A 16,895-nucleotide genomic window follows, 5' to 3' on the forward strand; every position below is an offset into this window, starting at 1 on the left:
AAAACAAGCGGTGTTTTAAAACACTTTCTTTAAAACATGTTTTAAACCGTGTTTTGAAAAAGGCTTTTTTAAATAAAACAAAATTGTGTTTTTTTCAAGTTGTACAATTATGCCAAAATTGTTTAAATACTTTCCAAAAACACGTTGTTTGAGCCTACAGACAATTAGGCTACCGCTCGATATAGCCGTCGTATATCGATGTGGTAAATCGAAATTTTAAAAAGTACAGCATTGTTGCGTAAAAACAGTTCAAGCAGCTGTGGATGTATTGTAAACAAGTTTTTCGCAGAAGTACCAGGAGTAGGAAAACCTGCCGGAGTATACTCTGAGATAGGTAGAAGTAATTCGTTTCATGCATGGCCACCTCTCGTTGCTAGTGACTTTTTGGTGAGCATAGTTGAGATCACGTGGAATAAATGTTCAGCATACAATAGATGATACACAATATCAACAGAGTAGAAAGCTACAATGCCATACAAATCCTATAGATTCCTTTCCTGAAAACCATGGCGAAACCAGCTATAAACATCGTCACTAAGGAAGAAGACTCTGCTTTAAGGAAATATTAACCCAGCTTCCGAAGAGGCTACCCAGCTGCTAACGGAATGACCCATAAATCGAATGTACCCTTACGTCCGATACTATCGATGGTTGGATCAGCGTATCACAAAGTCGCGAAGTGGATTGCAAGATATCTTGAGCCGGTGAGTTTGTTATATGGTGGTAACTGCATTCGTGACTCGTTCACATTTGCTGATACCATTCGTAATGTTGATCTCGATGAGTCCGAAATCTCTATGTGTTCGTTTGATATATCTAGTTTATTCACGAACGTGCCAGTTCAAGAGACTATAGAGATTTGTGCCAATGAACTCTATGGTGGTGTCCTTCCGTCTCCTCCATTCTCAAGGTCTTCTTTTGTTAAATTAATGCGATTGATCACTTGTGATGTCGAATTTAGTTTCAATAACACCATATATACACAGATCGATGGTGTTGCAATGGGATCGCCGCTTGGTCCCATTCTGGCTAACATTTTTGTGGGGTATCACGAAAAACGGTTATTCGAAGATATTGATCGACCATTAATGTATCAAAGATATGTTGATGACACCTTCGCCATATTTGAAAATGAATCCCAGTGTGATTTGTTTCTGAGCAAATTGAATGGTCTTCACCCATCACTGAAATTCACCATGGAAAAAGAGGTTAATAATTCATTAGCATTCCTTGATGTTGTAGTGGAAAAGACGGGTGCTAATTTTGTTACATCAGTTTACCGTAAGCCTACATTCAGTGGGCAATACATTTCGTGGGATTCTTTCTGTCCAGTAAAACGTAAAGTAAATTTGATAAGAACTCTGGTACACAGGGCTCTGATGATTTGTAGTAAAGTCAAACTTGATTCTGAATTGGAGAACATTCGGTCAATCTTTCAGTCAAATGGTTATCCCGATCATATCATTAAAATGACCATAGATCGTAAACTCAAAGATTTCAGAAAAGTTAAACCGTTTGGACCTAGAAAATGTCCTGTTTATTTGCATCTTCCTTGGATTGGGAAAGTGTCCAACAGGTTTGAAAAACAAATTAAATCGTCAGTGAGCCATTGTTTTTCACAAGTAGAACCACAGATAATCTTCATGACGAAATCTCTGATGCCTGCAACGCAAAAGGATGTCCTACCTGCGACAAATCAAAGCAACATAATATATGAATACACGTGCCGATGTGACAGTCGGTATGTAGGTCGCACGTCTCAGCGCTTGCAGCAAAGAATTCGCCAGCATGTCCCACGGCAAATTAGAATAAATAATGTTTCTCCAACTCCTTCATCGCAGTCTGTTGACACACTGCGTGATTATGATCAAGTTACTGCTTGTAATTCGGCTATTGGACAGCATCTCTTATCCCATCCAGAATGTGCTGATCATTACAATGACAGTCAATTTTCTATACTCGCTCGTGGCCGTTCTCTTTTTCATTTAAAGGTCCTGGAATCTACGATCATAAAGCTACGAAAGCCGATTCTCTGTCGCCAGAAGGAACGCCTCTACACTCTTGGAATATTTCATTAATGTTATGTGTTGTGTTTTCGGTTATTTGTAACCGAATATGTACTCGTTAACGTTTGTTTTGTACCGTTACTACCGTATCTAGCCCGTCTACTAGTTGTTTGTTTTTGTTATTATTACGTCATACAGACAAAATAGTTCTTACATTTCGAATTTGATTCACCCCATCACTAACGTTCGCTACTGATGAGAGTTAGTCGAAAAGCTTTTAGCGAATAAATTAACAATATGAAGTTATTGTTTCGCGGAATAAAAATAACGCGACCTATTCACAAGACGTATTTGTTGAATGATATTATTATTTCATAGAAAACAAAGCCGTGCATTGACACTGTATCATTCAACCTTTGCCATGTTGTGACACAGCAATGAGTCAGTCGGTTGACGAATCTGACAACGGTGTCATATGCTTTGAAAGATATCCGGATAAAAGTTTTGTCACATAAAGCGCGCGATAGACAACTGGTTTCACGCTGCTGCGTTTCGACCGATCAATGCGATGACACTTTCCAAGGCGAAACTTGACATTGGGGATGGTTTGAACGTCTGAAAGGTTCAGGTTCGCGTAAATGCGAACCTTTTTTGAACGGTTCTGTGAGACCGCGGACGTGAACCTTATAATGTCACGAGACGTCATATTGCTAATTTCAACCCTACATTTAAGTGAAGTAATCGGCTATATCAAGGGTCGGCAACCTACGGCCCGCGGGCCGGATCCGGCCCGCCAAGCGAAATCGTCCGGTCCGCGACATAATAATTAGTTATCACAAGAATACGGCCCGCTGTTTCATAATGAGTTTCAATCTGCAGTGCAGCACTGCATGAAAAAAATGCGGCATTGCTACGATATAATAGTAGCCTGCATCGTACTAGTCCATTGTTACGCCATGAAACGAAGGTGGTTGAAGTAGGAGATGGAGATAGACTAGACTGTATCAGTGCTTATCAATCGGGTGTATCTCGCAACCAAAGGTGTTCCAGACTTTTTTAAAGGGTTTACCACTCTAACGGGGTGTGACAATAAAGGTGTTCTTCCTTTGCTTCAAAAACGCTTTGAACATCTCAGACGCAATGACGGAATCTCAAACTGTTCAATTATAGATAACTAGCCTCCGTATGTTAGTTAGCCTATCTATAGTTTAATTTTCCAGAAGGCGTTGTGTGCCAAGACAACAAACCTGAATAGCGTTTTGGCCACAATGGTGAAAACTGTTAATATGATTTTTGTCTCATTAACTGAATCAGTTACGCCTGATATTACTAGAAGCAGAGAATCAATATGGCGATGTCATGTAGGCCTATGTCTGTCATGTTCGCGCATTAAGTCGAGCAGCTATGCTTACACGAGTGTATGAACTGAGAAATGAAATAGCAACTTTCCTCGAAAACACAAATATCGCCGACTCATAATCTTGTAATCGAAAATGGGTATCTCATCTTGCTTTCCTGGTACATTTAACGTCACATGCATCTGAACAAATTGAATTTGCAACTTCAGGGGAAAAACAACTAAATACATGAGATGTTGAGTAGGCGAATTCAAAACAAATCTGTAAGTCTGGAAATGTCAACAGTACAAAGAAAATTATGCTCCCTTTCATGCTATACGCTGTTACGACCGCTACTTATCATCTACATTGGGTGTGCGTTTGGTGAGCCAGCTTTTATCGCTTGAACGCGCGAAGCGCGAGAATTTTCTCTAATTCATGACTGAATCGGTCAATATGATCGGGAATTGCATATATATTGCTATCAATTTTTATCCTATCTCTGCTCACGTAATCTGATATACCGGTAGAGTTGAGTGAGGTGAGTTAGAAAAGGTAGGATCCCTCTATAATAATTAAACATCTCCGGGTGTTTACCCGTTGGCAGCAACGAAACAGCACGTCGTCCCCTCAAAAAAACTTAGTCTAGGGCTCCCATTGGGTGATAAAGAAACCCCCATCACGTTGTTCGCTTTTTCCACGAAATTATGGCGGTACTGTTTAGTGAGCCAACGCGAAGCGCGGAAATGTTCGATAATTCATCATAAAATCGGTCAATAAGATCGGGAATTGCATACATATATTGCTATCAATTTCTTGTCCTCTCTGCTCACGTAATCAGATTTACCGGTAGAGTTGAGTGAGGTGTCTTTGAAACTGTAGTGTACAGCCCATAAATAATAATTAAACATCTTCGGGTGGACGGACTCGTTGGTATGATTTCTTTACATGTTATTTCGTGACTTCCTGTCTGCAATATCAAAAAATATATAGAACCGCCCAAACGTATTTGTATTTGTCTTGTGAGGTTCAGATCGCCAAGTCATGAACATTCGGCGCCAGTCATTTAGGCGCCTGGACAATTAAACCTATATGTATTTTATGACGAAGTTTTCGGTCAGCATAGGTGCAGTTCTTCTCGGCCAAGGTTATGTCGCTACCGATCGTTCTGGCACACTTCTTGGAGTCGCATGTTACATGGCCTAAAACTTGATATGTCTTGGTTCGTCGTCGCGCGGTAATGGCCAACGCCGATATGCCCATTTCCATAAGTCTTGCGTATTTTTTCATGGGAAAGAGTACTCAATAATCAATATATTTGGCGACTTGAAATTTTCAAAATCGTGGCATAAATTTTCTAAAAATACGCTTTGCCAACAATTTTGACGAGGACTTGCAATGGAATATAAGCTTTCGCCTTAACGATCTAGGCCAGACCGGACAATGTATTCGGCGTCTGAGTATTGCTACGTTGATATTGAGCAGAGTGTAAAACGGGTTTCTATACGTGCTAACGATATTACCACATTAACAAATTATACAGTAGCCAACACCCCAATCGCACGGATTTGGTTTTTACGATACAGTAAACATATAAAAGTCGAGATTGACCCCCGTACGGGCGTAGGTTTTTACATCAGAGGATCGGGGAAGCGGGTGGCGCAGTTGGGTAAACACTGCAGTCACGACACCAATGGTTGCTGGTTCGAGTCTCGGCTCTGCCATGTTTCTATGTGACGGAGGTTTATCTGGGCTCCTCATCGCCGATCCCGCTGTAAATACAGTGCCTTGAAAAGCCCGAAGGAAAAGAGAGCCTAACTCCTGGAAGATGGCATCAAAAAGACTAAGTTGCGGGCGCATGAAAATCGAAAGAGACTGCTGGTGGAAGAGCGCGTGCATGGAAGTCGTCCGTAATCTGACGAAAAAGACCGTAAAAGACCGTTGGCATTACTGAAATTGATGTACTGGGCGCAAATGACCTTATAGGCGATAAGCGCCAATGCTGTGCGAATAAAACAAACAAACAAACATCAGAGAACTATATCAATTTCACTGATTGGTTGAATAAGCATTATTCGCTGACTACATGTAGTGTCGCTCTTTATGTTGTGTGATTGCGGGTCAAGCTCACAGCAGAGAGTCACTGAATATTCAAAAACGGAAAGCTGAATCTTTCGAGCAAACTTTTGTAACAAAGCAAGTAAAATTTTTGAGATTATCAAGGTGCACGCTCGTTTAGTGTTGATTTTTTTTATGCTGCCAGCACCATGTAGTGGCCCGTTGTTGGAACGCAATAAATTTCAACCAAAGATGTTATGATAAAGTGAAAATTGTAATATTTAAGAAAAGGTCCACAGTGCATAACCTACCCGAGGTTCGTTTGAGAGCGTGAACCTCTAAATTTCTGAGATTCGCAAACAGAACACGAACGTGAACCTCACGTTCACACCATCCCTACTTCACATTTGCGAACTGGCATATGAAAGGGAACAGCAGAACTCACACTGATTTGCAAATGTTTTGGTTTTGAGTGGAAATTACATTTTAACGGTTTTGCTCGTTCAACACCCTGCCGATGCGCAGGTCATTTTGTGCACCAGTAATGTGTTAGATGTGTATTGGGGTAGATGTTGGTGGTTATGACTCGGCGAAAATTGGAGTTCTGCTGGTTTTACTTTACCCAAGGGGGATGACATAAGAGGAATCCTGGGCACGGATACTTTTCCGCAAGTGACTTCCCAAACTTTTTGATAATCTGACTTCAAGCTGTACAGGAATCGATCGCTTGTTAAACTTTCACGCTGAATTCCAGCAAGGGCATCGAGGCAATGAGTTCGGTGTGCTTTGGACTGCATGACGGCTGCAGTATTTATGAGAATAGGATACGGTGTCCTACTACAATTATGTGTATATTTACCTCATCTTCCACACGGAGATCTAACCTGGTCTACAGGAGTTAGTGTGGACTGCTGAGGCAGACAGTTTATCATCCCAAATAATTGTAGCCTATACGTTTGAAGTTGATAGATGTATCTTGGCGACTTATTCAATATGGCTAATGTCACCTTAAATACATAGATTTTCCGAAAACGTACTCATTTACCGTAATACTGTGTCTACTCCACGCTGTTCTTATGATAATTTGACTCATGCAAGTGAAGCAAGCTTATCCTAAAACCCCCCTTTACTTTTAACAATCGAAATGTACGTGAAGAGTACAGTATTTTTGCGTACAACAGTTCAAGTAGAAGTAAATGTATTATAAATCAATTTTTTGGGCAGAAGCACCGAAAGTATAGGAAACCTGGCAGAGTCGAATCTGAGAAAGGTAGAGGTAATTCGTTACTGGCCACCTATCGTTGCTAGCGACTTCTTGGCCAACAGGTGGTGAGTCAGCAACTCAGCATACAATATATGAAGCACAATATCAACAGAATAGAAAGTTACAATGCCTTACAAATCCAATAGATTCCTTTCCAGAAAACCACGGCTAAACCAGCTACAAACATCGTCACTAATAAGGAAGAATATGTTAAGTAAATATTAACCCAGCTTCCGAGTAGGCTATTTGGTGCCAGTCATACTAAATAATAAAAATAACGCGACCTTTTCATAAGGCTTATTCGCTGAATGATATTTTTATTCTATAGAAAACAAAACAGTGTATTGACACTGTATCTTTTAACCTCTGTCAAGTTGTGGCACAGAGTACAGCAATGAGCCAGTCAGATGACGACACATCTGACAACGGGGACAGGTGCTTTGGAAGGAGGCCTGCAGCGGATATCTGGATGATAGTTTTGTCCAATAAAGTGCGCGATGTACAGTGCCATTAATGAATACAAGATTACAGGTTAAGTAAACACAAATCCAACGAATATAAGTCCTTAGTGAGATAGTGACGCACCTATAAGTCATTACCATGCTATTGCGTGACCAGAAAGGCTTTGCGGCGATCAACGATTCTTTTCTGGTTGGCTTGCTAGCGTCAAGGTCGCTTGTATATGCTCGTTTGACAGGCCCGCGCGTAAGGAAGACGTTTGACTTTTAGGCTTCGTTTGGTTATTCTTTCAGGTACCAGAACAGGGTGGGTAACCAATTTAATTCATTTATTAACTGTGACAACTTTTGTTCACGTTTTTTACCGATCTCGATTTGGTATTTCTACTCGTGTCCTGACTAGAATTCGGGTTGGTACGACCGAAATCCAAAGGTGGTCGAAGTAGTTATATTTGGTAACCAAGTAAGTAACGTCGTAAATTTATTCTCAAGTATACCAGTAGAAGTACCGATTTTTGACTAAGTAAAAGATAACTTTTCTAGGTAAATTTTTACCTTAATAAATGAAAATAATTAAGTAAATATTTTGAAATCCTCTGTTTTCAATTTCGGTACCCTATAACCTTCTTGATTTTTGAAAGTGTTCTTATTTCCGGGTTCCAAAATTTGGTAGCCCTACTATTTGGTTCAGACAGCAAGGGGATTGTAGAGGCACAACCAAAATGTCATAAATGATGCCAGAATCTGGACGTTAGAGAGGGTCTTTTGAGAGTCAAGTTGGGACAATGACCTTTTTTTAGTACACACCACGGTATTTGCTTAAAGATTTTTAAATGACTCGATTTCTCGTCCGATATTATCAATTTTGTGACGTGTAAAAGGTGTCTTCGATTCCATATCATAAAATATGGTACCGTAATAATGGTCAAGTACAATTTTTATTGTGGGTCGCATGCCACTCGAATGCTTTCACAATGTAGCCTGAGTCGTCGCTATATAGGAGGGGTGGGCAAGAGCCGCATGCTGCTCTCTAATGATTCCACGCCCGTTTCACCATTATGCTAGAAAGGTTAGACCTGATTATAAAGTGATGGATTTTCTCGCGTATTAATAATATGCGCATCGTTTTCGTGTTGTTTCTTTCCTCTGGGCTCACGCAAAACTTGTGAAATTTAGGGGTAGGTGGAACTACAAGGTTATAAATTTGCTCTCGAATCGGGCTCACATGAAAGTTTCTCCCGCAGCCTGGTCATTAATCAATGATAAAATGATTGTGTTCACCAATGAAGTTGATAATTAATTACGCCAGCGCAGGTCACAATTACTTCCAGGCTAGGAATGGTAAATACGGTTCCTCCGTTCGTATTGTAAAGGCTAGCAATAACTGCAGTGTTTGGTCACAAAAAGTTTATCGAGATTGCCGAGCTAAAGTCTCGCCTATTCTCATCAGCACTTGAAGGAACTGTGCCGCACTGCTTATAGGTCATAACTAATAGCATCCCGATTTCAAGCACCTTGCAGTCTATATAGGTGGAGACTCACCATATCACCACACAATGATAAACTTGATTCGATAGCCTACAGATTTTGATGTCATAAATTCGTATTTTTGAATTTTTGTGTTGTGGCTAGCTAAGATTTTTGATATGCCGCTCGCGCATGAAGCAGGTCTGCCCAGTGCCCTGCTATACAGGTAATGTGCATTGTAGGGTTGGCAGTAGGAGCAGAATTAATATTGTGACTTCTCGTGACGTCATAGGTTCGCGTTCGTGTTCACACGGAATCTTTCCACGGGGTTTGCGTTCGCGCTCACGCGAACCAGAACTTTTCAGCGGCTCATACCATTCCTAATAATATTCCCTTTATCATGGTGACTTCACGTTACAAAAAATCCCGATCAGTTTCGGTTAGAAAGCGTATATTAGGAATTGAAACTTATGTGCAACATAACTTATATCCAAATCCTATCATCGACGAAGTGACTAAATACGGAAAGCGATCGACATCTCGAACGAGATCACACAAAACTTTGGTTCCATTACCTCGTTGAATACCACAGAACGACAACTTACGCAGGTTATCATTAACTTTTAAAGCATCGACTGACTTCGGTTAAAAACTTCAAAATTTCTAATTTTGATTATCCAAATTTCAGATATTCTTCTCTAATCAAGTTGAAATTGATGACTGTTTTTTTTTCACGCTACCTCACTAGGTTTTCAGATTACAGTATTTTGATTCGAAGAAGCACTCTATCGATATGGGATCTGCAGCTTCAAAGGTATAAAATTGATTTCTAGTATATAGTCTTATATAAGCTGAAGCAATGTTGCCATTACAAATATCCTGCTGTGGCGAGATAGCCTATTGGTGTAATCCACCGCAACAACACCAATGGGCTGTTGGTTCGAGTCCGACCGAGGTCGATGTGAGGATTCCGACCTAAATGGGCGGAGATTTACCTATAGGCTCCTCCTCGCCATCTCATCCGCGTGAGCGGTTTCTTACATAAGCCTAGAAGTGAGCCGCGCTACAAGTCGGCGGCTGCGCAATCAAAAATGAGGAATATCATCCTGGTGTAAATGACCATACCGTCGACAGACACCATGGATACCACAAACAACAACAACAAAAACAAACAACCTGAAATCAGGACGATTACAATCATTGTATTTTGAAATCGCCTCTCTTGCAATGACTTCTGTGAATGTCACACATATTATAGTTCTGAATTGCGTGAAAAACTTGCTCGTCGCTGCAGTTGATAATAATTTGATTGATAAATGAATAAATCGTTAATTTACGCCTAGTTTTACGGTTCATACGCATTGTGCAATTAAATCAGACTTTGATTAATACGCCATCTGCACTTTTGAACTCACTATAGCCGGTCAATTTGGATCAAACCGAATTTCTCCTTAACCATCCGCAATCTTACTAATTCCATCTCATAAACCTGAGTTTTTGTCCTGGGCTCCATGGAGCCTTGAGGGTTCGCAAACTAGTTTGACGGGCTCCATGAAAGGTCAGTGTTGAAAGTCTAATTATGAAACTATGTTGCTCTACAAAACGTATTTTATGATTTCCAGTGCTCACTACATGTCACAATCAAGAGTGACCATCTTTTTTTAGTCACATCACGCTTTAGGACATAATCTAGAGTTCTTGACCACGTGACAGCTAGCAATATGAGGCCACGATTAAGATTTCATCAGGTGGCGCTTTGTTTTTATAAGTCATCAGCTTTCAAATTATACGGTTGCGGGTCCATTCGACCACCCAAAAGGTTAGGGGTCCACGCTAAAGTCCATGGTCAAGAAATACTAAACTATAGATTCACTCATCGCATATTGTACGTTTACGAACACAGATAACCAAGTAACCATATGCTATCTTTCTGTTTAGACACGACCCGTACCATACAAAGTCGAATTGAAATTCACAGATGTAGACCTCGTTATGACTTGGTCTAAACCTCCATCTTACGAAGAGCCTTACCAGTATGAAGTGAAACTTTACAAACTTGATGAAAATATTGGACATGTACTTGTCCATAGTACCACGACTGACTCCACTACATGTTCCTTTCCACGAGACAAATGGGACGCATTCACAAAGTACTACGCCGAGGTGGTGACAATGGATCGTGTTAAGCCCAAGCGTCTGCATTCGCGATCAAATGAGATTACATTCTGTAAGTTACATGCTGACACCGTATACGTTAACTCTAGAATGCATAACAGGGGTTAAAATGACCAAAACGATGCTATTCATCGCAACTGATTCACACATCTTGAGAACCAACTTCTGGATTTTCTTGACTTTGTTAGCCTTTTATAAGGAATGGTCTGAACGTGAGGTTCACATTCGCGTTCTGTGTGTGAACCTCGGAAATTTAGAGGTTCCTGTCAAACGAACCTTGGTAGGTTCTGCACTGTGAACCTTTTTCATATATTACAGTTTTCACGTTAATATAATGTCTTTGGTTGAAATTTGTTGCATTTAAACTGCGGGCCACTCTATGCATGGCGCTGGCAGCATACAAAGCAACACTAAACGAGCATGCACCTTGCAATCTACAAATTTTACCTGCTTTGGTAGAAAAGTTTGCTCGAAATGTCCCAGCTTTCTGTTTGTAAATATTTAACTACTACCTTGATAGCTTCCACAACGTATTTAACGTCCACTTGTATGATTATCACTTTATTATAGTTACACGAGCTTTCGGAGCTCTGCTCCTTCATCAGGTGTTAAAGCGAAAATAACGCAAAAAGAGCAACGTAAAAAGATTTTGAATTTGAACATATTAATATTATGACATCATAGTGGGTGAGAACTTTCCAGATTCCAAAATTGTGTACTGTATGACGTCATAAGCATTAAGATGTAGTATATATCAGAAATGCATGAAGTAAGCTGTATAGGTTCCTTGTGGTACAGAATTTGAATATTGCAACGAACAACACATTCATATTCGCAATTTATTCACTATAAGCTTTTCAACTGACCCTCGTCGGTAGTGGTAGCGGTAGTAAGCTGTGCTCCTAAAAATGGATACGATATAAGGTGTTTCTAGTATAATACACGTGCAGAAAGGTGTCAATTGAAGTATTACGTGGTGTAGTGAGACATGCACCCTCTATCTATATTCAGCCCTTGTCGGAATGTATCAAATTTGTCAATATATTTTTGATCAGTAGCCTTGCGTAGGGTAGATTCTTCAATGTTCTCGACCGATACGTTGATTATGATGTCGCTCTCCGAATGTCCAGACGAAGAAAAATGTTCACCGACAGGCTTGGATTTGTTGACTTCCGATATATCATGTCCATGTCTATTTACTCTCCTGTGGAGAGGTTGACAGGTCACTCCAACGTACCATGCATTCGTGCTTCCTTTTCGGCCGCGAATCAAGTATATCAAGTGACTTGATATGCAAGTGAAATGGCCTTTGGCGTTGTGCTTGGCATGTCCTTTTGTAATCACGTTATTATCATCGAGAATAGCACACGTCTTGCATGACCGTACATTGGCCAAAACTGAATGCCTTCATATGTTCCGTCGCGGCAGGTGGTTGACTTCGTTATACCTGTGTCTCATGTTGGGATCAAGTCACTACCTTCGAGTCACGAGTCATCTCGAGTCATTGCAGATTTTGACTCGAGTCAAGTCAAGTCAATCGATTTCAAAGGTGACTCGAGTCAAGTCAAGTCACTCGTTTTTTGGATATGACTCGAGTCAAGTCGAGTCAAGTCAAGTCAAGTCACGAGTCAAGTCACAATTCAAGTCAAATTTAATTTTCGAAGTATGAGTGATGATTCAAACTCATTACATTTTGCTAGCTCTGTGGAAGACAGATTAATAAATCATTTATCTTAATCAAATAACGAATATCTAGTTAAATATAAATGCAAAACGACGGTGTGTCCCTCACGCACACGTAGAACTGGTACGTGAGTAACTGTACACTGTACTGTACAGCTACCTATTACAGTCAGTTCTTATCAGCCAAAATATAGAACCTAATAATAAGCTTCGAGAAATTACAACAAATTGATATGGTAAAATAGCCTACACTACCCATCTACACATCCTTGAGAATATAAACGCACGCAATATATTCATTCGATTTAAATCATACAAGAGGATTGGTAAATGTGAGCACTGGGCAACGTAAGCATTGAGTCGTCTAAGAAACAGAGAAACATTACATTAATTTTCTACTTTGCGGTCAATTTATTTGTGATCTAACAGTAGAGGCGCCTTGTAAACGTACAATCACTGGATGACTGGTTGTTCCTACAAGTGACACCGGCGTATCTCGAACAATCCGAATATACACAACATGCAGTGATTTATTCGACACCGCTTACTTGATGACTTAAAACTGACTCGTAAATTTTGCTCCGAGTCACGAGTCAATGCACATTTTCGAAGCTCCGAGTCAAGTCAAGTCAAGTCATTTTTCCGAAGTGACTCGAGTCAAGTCATACGGAAAAGTTGACTCGAGTCATCCCAACACTGTCATATTCCCGCAACAGCTAGTTGCACACCCCTTCACTAAAACATCCCAAAAATCTACCGTGGTGATTTCCAGAGAAACCAATTTTGGACTGATCTTATCCCAGTTTGTGAATTACGAAGGTCGGCACTAGGGGTGGTGTGAACCTCTGAAAGGTTCAGTTCCGTGTGAACGCGAACCTTTTTGAAACGTTCTGTTTGAACGCGAACGTGAACCTCATGACGTCACGGTACGTCATATTGCTAATTCCAACCATACATGTCAGTGAAATGATATGTTTATGGTTACCATATTTTAGGAATCTGAAAAAAGAACACTTTTAAAAAAATTCTCGACTGACAACACCGGAGTAAAATACGGAAATATGGTAGATTCATTGCGAGTTGGTCAGTTGGCAGTTGGTTGACAAAAAAAAGGTAAACTTTCTGGCTCAACTCCGACAAGCCCCGCAGGACAGTTACTTGAGCGCTGATTACATATATCTCAGTTTAATTTTAACACTCATTTAACCAATATTTTCAAAAAAGAGGACAAATTCTCAAAAAAGGACGTTTGGGAGTCCTCCGAGGACACTTACAAAATTGTCAAAAGAGAGGACAAATCCTCTTAAAGAGGACGTATGCTAACCCTAGATTTATTAATGTGGGCCTACGTGCACAATATCTAGCAACGACTCGGGCCACGTAAGGCCACAATGCTGAAGTATACATACTGACTGTTAAACGTCGCCAAATGTATCAACTATAGGACAATCAAATAATCAATCAAACAATCCCATAAAATCAATATCTTCCGTCGCTTTGCCAACAATTTCGACGAGAACTTGCAAGGAAATATAACCTTACGCCTTAAAGGTCTAGGTCAGACCGGATAGTGTATTCGGCGTCTGGGTATTGCTGCATTGATATTGAGCAGAGTGTAAATCGGGTTTGTATACTTGCTACCGATATTACCCCATGAACAAGTTATACAAGAGTAGCCAACACCCCAATCGCACGGATTGGTTTTTCATGATACGATAAACATATGAAATCGAGATCGACCCCGTACGCTTGCTAGATTTTTTACATTAGACAACGATATCAATGACTATACCTACACGTAGTGTATTTCGGTCTTGATGATGTGTGATTGCGGGTCAAGGTCACAGCAGAGAGAGTCACTAAATATTCACAAACGGAAAGCTGGATCTTTCGAGCGAGCTTTTGTAACAAAGCCAGTAACAATTTTGAGATTGTCATGGTGCATGCTCGTTTATTATTGATTTCTTATGCTGCCAGTGCCATGCATAGAGTGAATCTCAGTTGAAATGCAATAAATTTCAACCCAAGATGTTATACAATTACGTGAAAATTGTAATATATGAAAAAGGTTCACAGTGCAGAACCTATCAAGGTTCGTTTGTGAACGTGAACCTCAAAATTTCTGAGGTTCACACACAGAACGCGAACGTGAACCTCGCGTTCACACCATCCTTACTAAGTACTGCTACCTTTTCGGGGAACTCATAGGCTTTGCTCTCAAAGAAGAAATATTGGTATTTCTATATCTGCGGACATGTCACAAATACGTATACGTGAACACTGAACATAGCTTCCAAAGTAGTTCATTTCTCGCTGTTGATTAGGAAGACAATGAGGATTTAAAAACCACATTGTCACACACGCGCTCCTGAATTCATCCTTCAAGGCACGCGATATGTAGCCTACCCGATTTGTCAAATGTACTAACTTGACATCGAACACGATATAAAATAATAATCGTGTGCTAAGAGACTAGATTTAATATGCGAATAATTTCAAAATTTCGAAGAAATCTCCCGCGGCACCCTTGCGAGACGCAAATGGCACACCGGTTGAGAACCACTGATTAGCGGCAAGAAAACTGGCGAAGCACGTAGAAATATTTTTGCAAGGAATTCAATAAATATCAAAAACATAGTAAAAGATAGCTCTGGTGATGTCGCGACCCTATAATTGAAAAACCCCTGAAGCAGAGGATTGAATATCATTCTAAGCCCATATTGTTTAAGTTCTCATCCTGGTATTTCTTATATAACAGATAAACCTTTAACGAAAGACGGGAGAGTGTTGCTGGATACCTCAAAACCACTTGATGCAGGCTACAGAGTTTATGAAGGATACGTAAAATCTGCCGAACAAAGTTTCGATAAAGTGGCCGTGAAATTGATTACCAATGCTGATCATTGCGAGATTAAGAACTGGAAAGAATTGAATGAAAATAGCTATCAACATGTTATGCAGTACAAAATGTCAGGTGACGTGCATGATGCAATCGAAAAGACTACATTCATTGTTATGGAACTATGTCACGGAGATACATTCCAGGAAATAGCACGTAGCGATGAAGTGCATAAGAAAACTGCATTGTTACACATGATGTTAGGCCTGGATCATATTCACCAAAAAGGTTTTGCACATCACCACTTAAAATTAAATAATATCCGTTTAACATTGGATGGGAGATACTTCAAAATAGCTGATTTCGGAATAAGCAAAAAAGAAAGTAACGAGCAATTGGAAATGAGTGAGGAGAAGGAGTCCGACATATTGTCAGCAGGATTAATATTTTGTTGCATCTTGTCTCGCAGTAATGCAGACGATATTTCTTTGGACATGTGGGAAAATATAATTACAGCGAGAAAGCCTGTTGCAATACCACCACTGGAATGTGAAGAGAAAGAGCTTGCCTCCAATTTGATCGATAAAATGCTGAAATGTGACACTGCGAAGGGTAGACCTATGAAGTCGATGCAAGTCTTGACGCACCCTTTTTTCTGGGATGATCGAAGAAAATTTGCATTTATAAGTCGAGCGAAAGACTTCTTTTATAAAATGAACACAGAAGTACCTTCCGACGTTGAACAAGACCTTACTGAAAAAATGGAGAAGCATCTGCTTGACTACGAAAACCGTCTGAATTGGTGTGCAGTGGTTAAAGGGTCTGGAAAGGAAAGTGCTAGTGTTATGGACGGGATAGAAGAATCACCACATGGGGTGCCCTACGAATCCAATCGGATTATACATCTTCTTCGATTCATACGTAATATTGGAGAGCATTACTTCAAATATGAAATGCTTTTCAGCGGCCGCTTCGCCAATGTCTGGCCCTATTTCTCGAAAATATTTCCGTCACTTTTACCGGAGCTTTATGATATTCTTCATCATTATTGGATCTACAGCCGAGCAACATATGATTTTTCAAATTTGGAAGATTATTTCACTACACCAGCTTCATCTAAACCACTGGATCCGCCTATCGCGTTAGTCACCAACACCAACTCCTACTCCACACAATCTTAATGTGCCGACTCGATCTCCGATTCCTGAGTCTTTAAACGTACCGACTCCGACTCCAACAGCGACTCCAACAGTATTACTAATTCTCTCCGAAAATTATATGCCACACTGACGGTTAAATGACTATCATATAACCATTAAACATATGCAAACAGATGATTAACGATGACATGCAAAATTGTTTCTTTCTGGTAGATCTCTAATTATTCACTAAGCAATTAACAGGAGATTTCTAAATATCCTTCCTTTCTCACATTTTATACGTTTTTATAACATGGACTCTCCAATACCCTACTCTGTATGAATCATTCAAACATAATATATATCCAATTCTATTAAAATGTAGATAAAACAATCGATGTGTAGGATTCGGCAACTAATACAGAGATGTAACTTAATAATTTCCTCATTACACACTATACTGATTACA

The 16,895-nt window shown here is 40.0% G+C and overlaps 2 protein-coding genes across 3 annotated transcripts in view; both read left to right on the forward strand.

The window, feature by feature from the left end:
- LOC145446954 (uncharacterized) overlaps positions 1-16,895 on the forward strand; it is a 486,702-nt gene that overhangs the window by 406,222 nt on the left and 63,585 nt on the right. The window lies entirely within an intron of this gene.
- Positions 8,549-16,468, forward strand: LOC145446601 (serine/threonine-protein kinase/endoribonuclease IRE2-like). Its single transcript, XM_080324947.1, has 3 exons — positions 8,549-9,404; positions 10,529-10,817; positions 15,207-16,468. The coding sequence occupies exons 1-3, from the start codon at positions 9,384-9,386 to the stop codon at positions 16,466-16,468; spliced, it is 1,572 nt and encodes a 523-aa protein (XP_080181073.1). The 5' UTR covers positions 8,549-9,383.

This window comes from Botryllus schlosseri, chromosome 9, assembly GCF_051294905.1.
Source record: "Botryllus schlosseri isolate E-star chromosome 9, Bs_hap1, whole genome shotgun sequence".
NCBI classification, from domain to species: domain Eukaryota; kingdom Metazoa; phylum Chordata; class Ascidiacea; order Stolidobranchia; family Styelidae; genus Botryllus; species Botryllus schlosseri.

Coding starts and splice junctions, on each gene's coding strand:
- LOC145446601 (XM_080324947.1), top strand. CDS start 9,384: ATGGGATCTGCAGCTTCAAAG. Junction 9,405..10,528: donor TGGGATCTGCAGCTTCAAAG/GTATAAAATTGA, acceptor CTTTCTGTTTAG/ACACGACCCGTACCATACAA. Junction 10,818..15,206: donor ATCAAATGAGATTACATTCT/GTAAGTTACATG, acceptor CTTATATAACAG/ATAAACCTTTAACGAAAGAC.